The following is a 13,449-nucleotide window of genomic DNA, read 5'->3' as shown; positions in this document are numbered from 1 at the left end:
AGTTGGGGACCGGGATGGGGACGAAGGGGTCCAGCGCGTCGAACCCTTCCTGGGAAGGAAAGCCGAGGGTGAGAGCCCGCGGCGCCCGGGCGTCGCCCCCTCCCTGCTGCGGGAGTCGCCTGGGAGAGGGCCCAGCCCGGCTGCGTTAGGAGCTCGAGCAGGGCTCATTCGAAGGAGAATAAAGGAGTACGTGGTCCGGAGAGAGACTAAAGCCAAGTCCCGCCACCCTGACCGGAACGCAGAGCCCGACCCGGGACTTCTCTTTGTTTCCCAACGCGAAGGGGGAAAAAGAAAAATAAAAAGAGGCCAAGACTCACCTTTCCCAGCAACTCCTGGGGCAAATAGGCAGAACTGGGTTTGAAGAGAGAGCCGGTCTGGCTGAGGGTGGTCACAACGGCACCTCCGTTCTAAAGGAAAGGTAGATTGGAAACCCTTTTAGCTGCAAACGTAGCGTTTCTGAAATAGTTACGGACTGATTCTAAACAAGTGAGGTATTTTCTTCTCAGTTACTTCAATTCCAAAGTTCTGTATAATGGACTTACTGAAATGTTCCTAACGAGGTTAACCCTGGCTACCCCAAGCACACAGGCAGCGCAGGGAACACGTAGCTGGTGCTTCCAGCGCCGGCATTTAAACGTGTCATTCTTACCTAGAAATGGCTTTCAGTTGGAACAACTGAAATACTTTAAAAGGGAATTTTCTGTATGCTTTCAAACCTGAAGACTACCTGTTAGAGAGATTGGCACCCAGGGGACTGGAAAAGAAGCAGAAGGAGTTGACCTCCTATAGCGAAAAGTTTAACCGTTTTTTTTTTTTAGGAACTGAAAGTTCTCATTAGTTCAAAAAAATCATAGAACAAAGTGTCATTACGGGTTATTTAATACCTCTAGCTCGGGAAGCACGAGTCATAAACCGGAGTTTGGCACGGTGATCGAGAAAAGCATTGTTATATATTTGACCTGTTCTTACTCTCTTCGGGTGACGTCAGAAACACTGATGAGATACTAACCCTCAACAGTCGCCCTCTGCTCACACTCCTTCGCTGAAGGAACAGTGTGATGGCAGATTCGTGGCTTTATGCTTATTGGCACGTAGCTTTAATTGCTGAGAACCTCGCACCCAAAGGCACAGACCGAACTCACCCAATCGTTCATCATCATCTTCCTTAGATTGTACACAAGCGTCAGCTCCTCTGGAGAAACCTGGTGAAGATCGTCTGTATCACTTTTTTTGCCAGCAGTCTCCATCTGAGACATAAATTCCCCTCCCCTACTTTAAATTAGACTGGAAGGATCGTTTGCATCATTTAGGCACATTTTTGTCTTTGCTTCGACTTAGCACTGTAGCGTTCAGCCTTAGTAATGTTACGTAGAGAAATGCCCCGACCTTTCCTACCGCAACAAGACACAGATGTGCTTTTTTCTTACTGAGAGAACTTTCTTCAGTAGAAGGGTCTAAACGCAGTATGAATTTTGCAGGTCCCTCCAAGCTAGCAAAGCCAAACGTACATCTTTCAGGGATTACTATAGAACTTAAAAATGAACAAAACACCCTCCCTGCTCTCCCTTGCAGTAGGAACGCAAGGAGGAAAGAATCCTTCTTACAGGGCTTTTGTCTTCCTTCTTCAACGTAGTCCTTCCCCAGAGCGCGTTGACGCCGTCCACTGCCACAAGAAGTCGGAATGAGCCGAGATGACATTGCTGCTTTATCTCTTTCAGCACAACCCCTACAGCATCACTGGCGTTCCTCACGCGAGCTAAACCCTTTAAGGAGGAAAAGGCACATAACTCGGGTTGGTTTTCTTGTTAAGATAAAATGCTGGCAACTTTGGGCACCGTCTGCCCTTTCTAAGGGGGAAGAGAGATAAAACGAGAGTCAACAGTCCGTTTGTTCCTTTCAAAGGAGCAATCTGGTCTAAGGTACTGAGCATCAAAGAAGTAGGAACTTTCAAATTCTAATTTTTGCTTCTACCCAAGCTCTCTGTACAGCTTCCTTTACAGATCCATCACATCTTCCACAACGTTTTTTGTAGCCACCTTGTCGATAGGGAAATGCCTTCCATTTCCTAGAACTGGTAAGATCTTCAGAAGCAATTTGTTCTACATACACAATAATAAAAGGTGAGACAAAGCCAGAAGCACTTGTTGTTCCTTACCTGCTCCACCACTTCACCCAGCGGTCTGCCCTCCTCCGTGCTTTCTCGTTTGCCCCACACGTATTTTTTTTGTGTTTTTATCTGCAGTAAGAGAACTACGATTAAACTGGGAACTCAGTAGTGCAAAGGTAGCTTGGCAAGTCTGGATGGCAAGGTTCCTGGTTCTTTGCCAGTGTTGTAGACTAGTGCAGAATCTGGGAGAAGCGTTCATCACAAATGGCCATCCCCACAGTGGGGATTTAAAGTACTTCTTTTTCTACAAAAACTGAATTCCAGTGAAGGCCAAGGTTTGTGGGCTTGTATGCAATACGAGTGCATGCGTTAATACATGAAGCGTTTCGTGAAAATGAGCAAATCTAGAATTCACGTCCAGGTGCTCAATGACAAGAAGCACGTGCACATGCAGTCCCTGAGAGATGATCCTGTGAGTAGTTCTTAGCTACTAACCAAAACAACCTGACAGGCTCTACAAACCTCTTTTAGGAAGCGCTCGTTTGAGGTTTTGAAGTTCTTGAGCCAGAAAGATGCTTGCAGAGGCTGATCAAGCCGTTCTTTGTTATAGGAAGACTGCATAAGCTCCCTGCAGTTTTTCACCCAGAGATGAGCTGTAAGCAAAAGAAAACCGTTGCTTTTTTTTTTTATAAAGTAATTTTAAAGTCAAAATAATTGTACGAGTTGGGTGGTGGGATGTGTGTTTGTATCTCTTATCCTTATTCTGCTACGCTGGTAAGAAAAGTCTGCCGTCCTTAATGGACAAGACTCTCCCCTGAGACCAGGGGAGGTCACACAGACCCACACACAGCATGTCTCCTGTCATGCTCGTTAACAGTGGGGGGGGGAAAAACTGACTATAAGCATGTGAGAGCATGTGAAAATAACTAATTATGTTCTACTTTATGTTGGGGGTTTGTGCTTTATAAGCCTTCTCCGCTACGGAAAAAACAAAGCTAATTTGCTGTGGCCTGCCCTACACCTTTCACTTGAAGGAGCATCTTCCGGATCAGCAAGTGTATTTGACGTAGTAACACAGGCAGCATCGGTGTTCTTACCGTCTGGGATGTGCAGCACCAGCCAGCCTTGCCTTGCACAGTAGTGAACCACGTGACACAGAGTCATGGTTTTCCCTGTTCCTTTCTCACCATCTCCAACACGGACTGTCAAGGAAAGTCTCTAAAAAAATCACTTCAATTTATACTTGACTGTAATTCTTTCGCAAAAGGCATAAAGGAAGTTCAGAGGTCGTAAAAGCAGGGATGGCATTCCATCATGCTTTTGTTCAGCAGCAAACCTAGCCTAAAGAGTTCCTTCTCTCTATATCCTCCCACCCCACTACACCAGAGCTGATGGTTCCCATTCCCTTAGTTGTGTTGATAGCCCTATTTGTGGATCTGTGCCATAAGCCAAATCTGGCTTAAAATAAAAGCATACGAGGTTCATGAACTTTTCAGACTAGCTTTGCTGACAACAGATGTGGTAGAATCACCTCCTGAAGACTAAACCAGAGTGGTCAGCATAGGATCAAACATCCCCCTCATCTGTGTCAACTCACCTGCTTGCATTTGATTTGCATTCTACCATCAAGCAAGTGATTTTAAAAGATACAGATCACATATCTGACAGCTGGGTGTGCAAAGTTGGAGCTTTTCAGGTAAGTGAAAAGTTCTAGAGCTGGTTTTCGCACCATCAGGCAGGCTTCATTGAAGGTCTTAATCTGAGAAAAGAAACAGAACGTGAACAAGAAGCCGGGTGCTGGCACACTACAGCTGCTCCTGACATGACTCCATCTCTGACTGGTACTGTGCAGGGTCTGAGTGTCCACTGCTCTCTCCTCGTCTACCAGGCCAGTCACATCGTCATAGAAGTTTATCAAGTTGGTCAAGCGTGACTTCCCCTGGGTGAAGCCGTGCTGACTGTCCCCGATGACTTTCTTGTCCTTTGTGTGCCTGGAAATGGTTTCCAGGATTAGCTGTTCCAACACCTTCCTAGAAATCAAGGTGAGGCCGACCGGCCTGTCAATGAATCAAAAGTCAACCACCTAGAATTACTAACTCACAGGTAAGAAATCTATTCCTAAACTCAAGTAGGCAGACTACGTTAGCTGCTTATGAATCCTGATCCAGTCACAGCATGATCTGTTTCACAACAGAAATCAAGAAGATTTTTTTGTCGCTGATATAAACTTACTTCGTGAGACAGCCTGTTTCATACAGAAATGTAACTGTGGAAAATATTTCTGTAACTTATTATGTACTCAGAGACGAAAAATATTGGATAGAATGTTGCCTAAGGTGGAATCCTCACACCCTTCTGCTGCTCTTCTGGTTAGGTTGACCGATAGCTTTTAGATGTAGAAAGTAACAGTAAGGACCAGGAATAATTGCATTCTTGCAGCACATCACTGTCTCTTATTCCAACAGGAAAGCATTGTAGTTACGCGATGGATCTGCTTCTTCCCACACAGCAGTCCACTCCCTACAAATCTGCTCTAAGACAAAGTACCTGCTGCTGGAAGCGATAGGGCAGTCCATGTGGAAACACAGCTTTCACCTCCTCAAGTGGAATGCTATAATGGCGACCCTCGTGGTGTTCTGCGTGGTTGGCCTGGGAAGGTAAAATGCAAACTGTAACACTCGGGAAAGTCTGATACCTTTTTTCTGGATACAGAAGGCCTGTGAGAATGGAACAGGGAGGGAACACTCAATCAAAGCGAGTATCTACTTACTGAGAGTCAGAAGAACTAGCATATTAAAGTAAAGCAGGAACTGTAGTATCAGGACACTACTGGCAGATGCTTAAGAGGAGTCTAAAGAAAGGATATCCTACCTGGCAATAAAGGGATTCCTTGAGCTTGTATATGAACCGTTGTGTTTTGTGGGCACTGGTGGCCCTATGCTTCATGAATGTATCTAATCTTTTATTAGTCCACTTGTACTTCTGGTCACCACAATATCTTAACGGTAATATGATCTCCTTTTGAGTTACCTGATAGATTCAAATTTACTTTCTTTAAGTCTGCGACAAAATTATGTTTTCTGGTTTGTTCTTTGCTGTCTCTCAATAGTAATTCCTAATATGCCATTTGCCTTTTTAACTAGTACTCGTTGCTTGAGAACTCTTGTTTTCTGATCTGTTTTCTGGGGCACCAATTTCAAGTCCCCTGTTGTGACAGAAGTGGTCAGTATTATTCCTCCAGCGGACTTGCATCATTCTGCATTTATTTATAGTGACTACTTTAAGATCTCTGACTGTGCACTCTAAGAAGCAGTTGTTACTGGTATCTGAAAATTTAATACCCATTTCATGCCTTGTTATACAGCCTTGTTTTTTCCCTTCATTATTCTGTTTTCCTACCGTGCAGTACTTGCAAAGCACTTATTTATTTACGCTTGGTCTAGTCATCAGTTTTTGTGACTTGTGTGATTAGGACAGTATATAGACTATTCTGCAGTACTTCCTGTGAGACTTTTACCAACTGTTGTGCCAAGCTTCGTCTGGCATTTTTAGCAGCTTTGTGCCAAGCTTTGAAGCCTGTATCATGTCCTGCTCTGCACTTTCTGCACTCTTCCATGGATTTAAAGTCCTCCTCTGGAGGACTGGTTGAGATGGAATCAGAATATAACAACTTCCTTGTTTTCTTTATTTTGCATGGTAATGATCCAGGAAAAGTAGTTTTATTTACAATTCAGAAAGAAAAAGAAGCAGTAATTATTTCTGCCAGCTGTAGCAGATTTGGGGGCTGATCCAGACTTTCCTTGTATTCCTTATTAACTTCGGTGTAGACCCAGGGCTTAATTTACTGAGGCCCAGAACAGATGAGACAATAACTGGTGTGGGCTTGGTCGCTCACCTGTGCAGTCTGGCTGACAAACGGTTTGACCATGAATGGATGGGGAAAAAAAGGTTGTGATGAGTACTGCTCCCCTGACCTGGCTGCCTGCTGTATTCCTCACATGAAACCGTGTGAGCAGCTGTACCTACAGGTTTGACTACTGCCTGCTTTTGCCATGAATATTTTGCTTGTCCCAGTTCCTTGATGGACTCTTCATGTGCAGCTGCTGCAGCTCTATTGCAGACCCATGAATTCTCTAGCCCCAGGATTCTTGCTACGTGTTAGTCTCCCTCCCTTTCTTCAGACCAGATTTTCAGTCTTCCAGCATGCAACATGCCTGTTCTCCTATCTTTTGCCTGCCCCCCCTGCCGAAAAGCCCATGGTAACTACACCCCTTTTCCATACCTTACTGAGGACAGGTCAGTGCGTCCTGGACTGTATGGTTTACCTTGGTACAGCTGCAGGATTCGAGGTACCCACAGGCTGGCCAAACTATTTATATGAAGAAACCATTTGAAACCATAACTTCAGCAAACTGCTCTCTAAGCTGCTTGAGTTGCCAAGCTGGTGTTTACTGGTCAGTAAATCTTAGCAACAGGAAGAAAATTTAAAAAATCTGGCTAGTCAATAACTCCTCTGCTGTAAGATGTCACTTGGAGATAGACTAAAGAGAGACTTCAGTCTTTTTTCACGCAGAGCTGTATTTCAAACTCCGGGCTGAATTCCCTAGAGTTTTCCTGCACGTGTTGGACACAGACTAACAGCACCTGTGTTTTTGCACGGCAGTGTTATCTATGGACTCGAACAGAAGAGCAATACTCCGGAGACCATTTTCATTCTCAATTTCATCACTGACTTGCTGCATAACCTTGGGCAAATTCCTTCACTCGGCTCCTCTGTCTGCAAAGTGGGTCAGTATATTTATCCTCATGTTTAGTCACTTTTGAGTTTTGCTAATGGAAAGGTATATAAAAGCTAAGTCTTCTGAAAAATTTAGTTTTCATCTGGTCTTTTTAATCCGTTTTTAATGGGACTCTATGGTGCGCAAGTACAGGTGCAGTCAGAGCTATCGGGTTTGCTGATGAAGCGAGACAGCGGAGCCTCTCTGCTGCAATACGCGATCTGCAATACAGCAAGTCTGAGGAACGCTGATCTGATAAATTAATAAGCAATGGCGGTTGTCACCAAACATCAGGCACGTGAAGTCAGAATGCCAAAGCCAGTTGCCTGGCAACATAAATGGTAGGCACAGGACAGTGGGGACAATCCTTGCCATCTGGACTCTTCTGTGCAATCTATAGAGACACTTGCATCACGTGAGTAAGATCATCTGCATGCTGCTGTTTCCATAGAGACCCCAGAGGAATCAGTATTGAAAGACTCCAATTACAGAGGCAGCAGAAAAGCACCTCAAAGGCTTATTCCATTCATTTATTCCACTTCATTTTGTGCTTGAGACGGAAAGTGTGAGGCGGGAATTATGATGCTGGAGAGCTGTGCTGTGCTGAGGTCATCTGGGGTGTGCTTTTTATCCCCCTTCATAGCCAATCTGGGGAGGTTAGTCAGGGAAGAATAACCCCGGAGTTGAAATTAATGGTGTCTGATGACAAGCTAAGCCACATCTGAGCTTCTACAATACACAGTCTATCTCATCTATGCAACTATAGAGAATGAATCAATACTTGTTCCCAGGAGCTTTCAGGCAGAGGACCAGCCCTGTCTTGTTTAAACCCAGGCAGGTGCACTGCACAGCCATGGCCTGTTTTCCTTTGGGCTGGGGATCATGGTCTAGATGCCTATTATTAGGCCTGTGTACTGCCTTCCCTTACGTTTACTAGAACAACACAATCCCAGTAAGCACTCCGGGCTCCAGCATGTCCACAGACAGACTGATGGAATTTAGGCACTTGCTGTCTGACAATAACAATTGTGGCAGTAACTCACCGGGTCATTCTCGCTGGTATAGAAAACTGCTCTTGGTCTTTCCGCCAGTGTTTGGGCATCCTGGCTGACAACGGAACTTAAGCAATCCTTGGCTGCTGTATGGAGGGCATACCCATGGTCCAACTAAGGAAAGAAAAAGGCAAACAGACAACAAACTTCTCGGCAGTCAAAGATTACCAGTAAAAAATCCAGGTAGTAGTTTGTTTTGTACACTCATTGCATGCCCATTATGATCAGGTCAAGGTAGCATGCAATACAGAATAGAATTCTCTGCAGTTAGAATAAAAGCTCATCATTAGAATGTAAATTCATCATGAAAAACCACATGCTTTAGAACCACATTTCACATTTAGATGCTTGCTTCTAAACCATTTCCATTCACTTGAGTCACCGACCACCTTAAGTCATCTAGAGAGCCAAGCCCTGTACCTGAAAGAGTTATCCCCTTCAAGATTGCTTAAGAGCACAAGTACAGCCATTAAGGTCTTATTGCTGGGAAGTTCCCACAATGTTTCTGCCTACACTGACGAACAGTAGCTAGTACCTTGAAAATTCAAGCTGTCTAGTAATCCACAATCACCTCAATTATTGAGGGATTAGTGCAGTGCTGCCCACTATTTGATATTTATAATTACATTCCCTGCACTGATTTTCCTAACTGTGTCCCTGCATACAGACTCTTTCATTATAGTACAGACGTGGCTGAGAAACTGAAACAGCCAGCTAAGCTGATTAATTCTTTTTTTCATAGACAGACTGCTGAAGCATGCCTGTAAAGCCTAACCAAAACAGGCAAGAAAGTGAGTACTAGAATGACAAGCATTTTATTATGTTATGGTGAAAGAAAATATGAGCATTTGTCAATTAATAAAAAAAGTGTACACTCCAAACAGAGGCTGTGACCAAAGCAAGCAAAACTGAAGGCCACCCTTCGCGTTACTGACTGGAACAGTTGCAGGCTCCACTGTAAACAGAGCAAGTAGTTTCCTATTTTGTCTGTCTGCATAGATGAGAGTAGCCATAAACTAAAGTTTAGAGACAGGAACAGCTGTTTCAGTTCTCCATGGCATGATGCAATTCTGCTGTCGTCCGAGTGTTCCTCAGGGGGTCATTTGAAAGCCACAAGGGCTCAGAAGAAAGTGTAATGTCGGATTACCCCACATCCCATGTTAAACACACAATGAACTCCTGAATCAGCATTTCAGAACTCTTTTTAGGGAAGGAATTAAGCCAGTTTGTACTCAACACTAGATACCTATAGAACAAACTACTGCAATGTAAATATGGAAGATCACTAAACATTTACTTCTGCCATCACATTTTAGCACCACCTTCTCTTGTTCCCATAATGTTCTTTTCCTCCTCAAATCCAAATGATCGATTAGGATGTCTTATTTGGCTATGTTTAAAGTCCACAGAAGTGACTTAATTTACAGCCTAGAGCAAGGCACCAAGATGCTAATTTAATACATGAATAACTAGAGCAAGCAACTATTGTCACCTATTCACCTAGAAAATGTCAGCCCCAGGTCATTTCTACCCTGGAATCATAGTCCCTCTCATTTTCTTTGAGCATCCCACATTCCCTCCTCCTCAAATCTCAAGTGAACGTCTTGGGGCTGTGAGCTTTGCTCACTTAAAAGAAAAGGCAAGCTTACTGCTCTGTGGACATCCTTTCTATGGAGTACCGTACAAATCCTTGTCCCTGACCTGTGTAACAGTGAATGACAATTAAGCAGGCATTAACTTCTTGCTCTGACCGTGTTCAGTTTTTATGTGTCTAGACTCAGCTCAAGACTTCAGTTGAATGACACTTAGTCAAACCAATATTAGCAATACCACTTTTTTAAAAGCACAATCTCAGAAGATCAAGCAGTTGGATTCCCTATGCTACAAAAGCCAGTTCCTAATAAGTTCTATGAAGGGAGTAGAAGACAGCACACTAAGACAGGATGCAAGTGTGAGAGGGGTATGTCTTGAAGTCCAGCCCTCTGTTTTTGCAGCCAAGTACATATAACTTCTCTTTTTCCATCAACAAAACGTATCTCATCTTTAAATTACTACATTTTTCTCCTGGAAGGATACTGTTCTAGAACATCACTTCTTTGAGCCTTAGCATGGTATGTCCTCCTCAGAATCACCATCGAGCCTTGTAGTGCTTTGGAACTTTTCCTTTGTGGACTTGTAGCTTGCACTGGGCTGTAGAAGCAGCTTCTAAGTACGTGGCGACGTGAACTCCCTCCTAACTTTTTGAAGTGCTACAAAATCAAGACAAGCTCCTAGAGTAGTAAATACAACACTACTCACAGCTATCCTGAATTTGAGAGATACAGACTTGCATTTTATTAATTACTGCATTTCTGTTCACAGAATTCATGCACAAGTGCATCTGCATTTTATCAGGCTACAAGAATACCTTTGAGTGAGCTAGAATACCACTGCTAATGCATTATATATTCTGACTTTATAGTAGCAACATGCCACTCGGTCCCGCCTCCTGAAGAGAAGACAGTGGCTTATCACTGATCCCCTTGGCTTCACGCAGAATGCCAGAAACATATACGTATACCTTTCTGGCTCATTGTAGAGCTCTGCGTAGTAAATCCTAACATGTATGTAAGGTTCTCATGTTTTCACATCATCTTTTAACGCAGTTTGTCCTCATAGTGTAGAGTGGATTTTATAGTAAGTTTCCATCTGCCAAAGGACAGAGGAATCTAACTCGGATCCCTGAAATGGCAGCAAACTATCACGTGGTACATGGAGATTAATCACAAAGTCATGTGCCATAAGGTGGAGCTGTTCCTACATGATTCCACATATCTTAGTCTCTAGAAAAGACTGTTTATTTCATAAAGGCTGCCATCATAAGTACAGTACTGTACAACCAGAATCTCGTCTCTGGAAACAAGTAGTTATACAGCCATCCTCTTTAATGGCTGCATATCGCTATGTACTAGCGAAAAAGCATTTAAAAGACAACAGCAAACAAAACAACTGAAATTCTTTACCATTAGGAAGTCATTCCAGATATGCAACACTAATTCATTACGCTGTTTATAATATAAGCAAGCTTTACCGATAGCATAGTGCTGCTGTGTTGCTGTGGCAGAGCTAATATTACTACACCCACCTGAAGCACTGAGCCATCTTTGGCGAAATTATCTTCCCACCAGCAACACAGGCTTTGTGAAAGGCTGGTGGTTCTGTTCTGTGTAAAGGGCTTCTTCCTTTGTACTTTCCAGCAGTGCAGAGCAAGTAGATTCTCTGTTTTCTGAGAAACACTTGCACTGAAGATGTACAATTTCAGCATTCTGGACATTTCAGAATGCTAAACTTTAGTCTTCTAGCAAATGTCTTATTTAAGCCAACTATCCAGGCTTGCTTGCATGTTCTCTCTCTCCAGCCAGTGGAGGGAAATGTAGGAGGAGTAACACGCACAAGCGGTCTGGTCTTGCTTTCCTTTGCCCATAATGGAGTTTACACAACTGGCTTATAGGAGACACTAAGTTTTTAGATGACGAATGTAAGAAGAATCTCACTTCTCACAGTTGTAAACTGCCATTCCAGGTCACAGGACAGCTGAAATATTGGAAACAGCATCATGCTATTACAGGACTTACCTTTAGAGGATGGTGGACAAGTCCTTTCAGACTTCTCAGCATTTTTTCTGCAGAGACAGAAGTGGATTTTTTAGGTTTTCTTATTATGTTTAATATATCTTACGCTGGGAGAGAATCGTTCCTGCCCAAAAGAGCTTAAAGTCTAGGCACGCAAATAATTCAGACAAACTGTCAGAATGCTCTGCAGCAATACAGTTGACTACTGGTAAGCAGCATCATTTGCCTAACAAAAAAATATTCCATTAATTATGTTGCCTTTTTTCAGAGAGACATACACAAAACCCCTTACTTCATAAGTAAAGATATTTCAGTCATCTAGTGAGGAGGACAGATTCTTTTATCAGGGAAGGGCATCTATTTTGACTGCAGCTGTTAAAAGATGTGAGAGCAAGGGCTACATAGCGATTATTTTGAAGAAACTGAAGGTGCTTCTGTGTTTCCGGCTTCATCCCAATCATATATTAGTATCTACTGCTCAGCCATTTTTTATTACAACAGAAGACAGAACCCAAAAGAAAACACTTGAGCAACTGTGATGCAAAAATAGAGGCAAAAAGGTAAATAAATTAGTTAAATCTGTCATCTCTGCCAGCATTCAAGGCCTTCTTCATACCACTTTCTTAGAAGAAAATAATGACAATACTTAAAAAAGATGCTTTAAGAATTCTTGATTGTACTAACTTACACAATGCATTCAAAGCGAGATAATTACCTTGTAATTCCTTAGGAGGAATAGCTGTCTTGGTGGAATCGGTGGTTAACTGCAGTGTTAATGCTAAGCAAGACAAAGATGATTTAACTGCATAGAATGGCATTTACAACTGCTACTGCATAGAATGAGAAAATAACTCCACACTGAAGGACGTTAATTTTGTAAAGATGCTTCACGTTCTTTCATCTAACAATCAATGCACAATACGTATTTGAAAAACAAGCTCCAGTTTTGCTACTCCAAGAATAAGTGAAGATATCAGCCCGTGGAGGCTGGTTTAGTCATTTTACTTTGCCATGCTAGCATGTACAGCAGAAGAGGAAGGAGAAATCCAGTTCCGCATGAGAATGTATCCCGTTTGTTTCAAGAACAGGTTTAACAGTAAAGAAAGTAGGGATGGGAAAGCTGTTTTCTCAAACACAACTAGTAAAATTAAGGAGTCACAAGAACCTGAAAGTTTCTGTTTATTTTGGGCACCCCCAACATTGTGATGGAATTCTTGAATAACTACTTTAACACAAGTTGTAAGGGCTTTTCTCTAGGGTTTGTCTGTCCGTGGGAGAGGAGCTTTAGCAGAAGAGTAGATTAAAACTGCGGCCACTTCACTGATTTGTACCTGGGTCAAGTTAAAGAACTGTCCAACTCAGCATACTGTTCCATTATAGAAAAAATACCTGTCTGCTTGTGGCCTTTAGGAAAGGATTTATAGATCAGAATATGATTTACTAGTAAAAATTATGCAAAGAACCCCAAAAGTTTTATTTGCAGACATTGCCGAAACGAGGACACTAACCTATCACCTCTCCAGACCGAATTAAAAACAAATTTCGGGTGGCTTGCTGTCTGCATGTTTGCTGCTGGCTTCAGGAACCTGAAGCCAAGCGCCAGAAGCACGGGGAGCAGGAGACGGAAGCAGCTTTGGGCTGACCAGCGCTGCCGCCTTCGGAGGGCCGATGTCTGCGCGCCCGCCGCTGCTCCAGGGACCTACTCCCCCGCGCCTTCTCCCCGCCTTTCCCTCCCCCGTGCTCCCCACCGTACTCCATTATCCTCTCTTTCTGAACACCCATAGGGCTGAGATGACAAGGAGACATAAAGCACGTCGTTCATCCTGATCTGCAAGCGGAGGCCGTTCGAGAAAGCCGGGAAAGCTGAAGTTCTGTTCGTAAAACCCGCGAAGGGGAGCTGA

The 13,449-nt window shown here is 43.3% G+C and overlaps 1 protein-coding gene across 1 annotated transcript; it reads right to left on the bottom strand.

Annotated features, from left to right (window-relative positions):
- Position 1: 1 nt before the first annotated feature.
- Positions 2-12,792, bottom strand: DAP3 (death associated protein 3; the record flags this gene model as incomplete). The annotated part of the gene is made up of 13 exons (XM_009319829.1): positions 12,775-12,792; positions 12,264-12,326; positions 11,552-11,598; positions 7,929-8,051; positions 4,655-4,756; positions 3,758-3,866; positions 3,205-3,297; positions 2,630-2,760; positions 2,156-2,236; positions 1,605-1,763; positions 1,143-1,202; positions 318-407; positions 2-49 (listed from the first exon to the last, which is right to left on the bottom strand). Coding segments are annotated over exons 3-13 (1,038 nt in total), but the record flags the coding sequence as incomplete, so codon positions are not given.
- Positions 12,793-13,449: the final 657 nt, after the last annotated feature.

Source organism: Pygoscelis adeliae, unplaced genomic scaffold (genome assembly GCF_000699105.1).
Source record: "Pygoscelis adeliae isolate BGI_AS28 unplaced genomic scaffold, ASM69910v1 Scaffold181, whole genome shotgun sequence".
Classification (NCBI taxonomy): domain Eukaryota; kingdom Metazoa; phylum Chordata; class Aves; order Sphenisciformes; family Spheniscidae; genus Pygoscelis; species Pygoscelis adeliae.
Note: the sequence above shows the minus strand (reverse complement) of the source record. Positions and strands in the feature narration are given on the sequence as shown.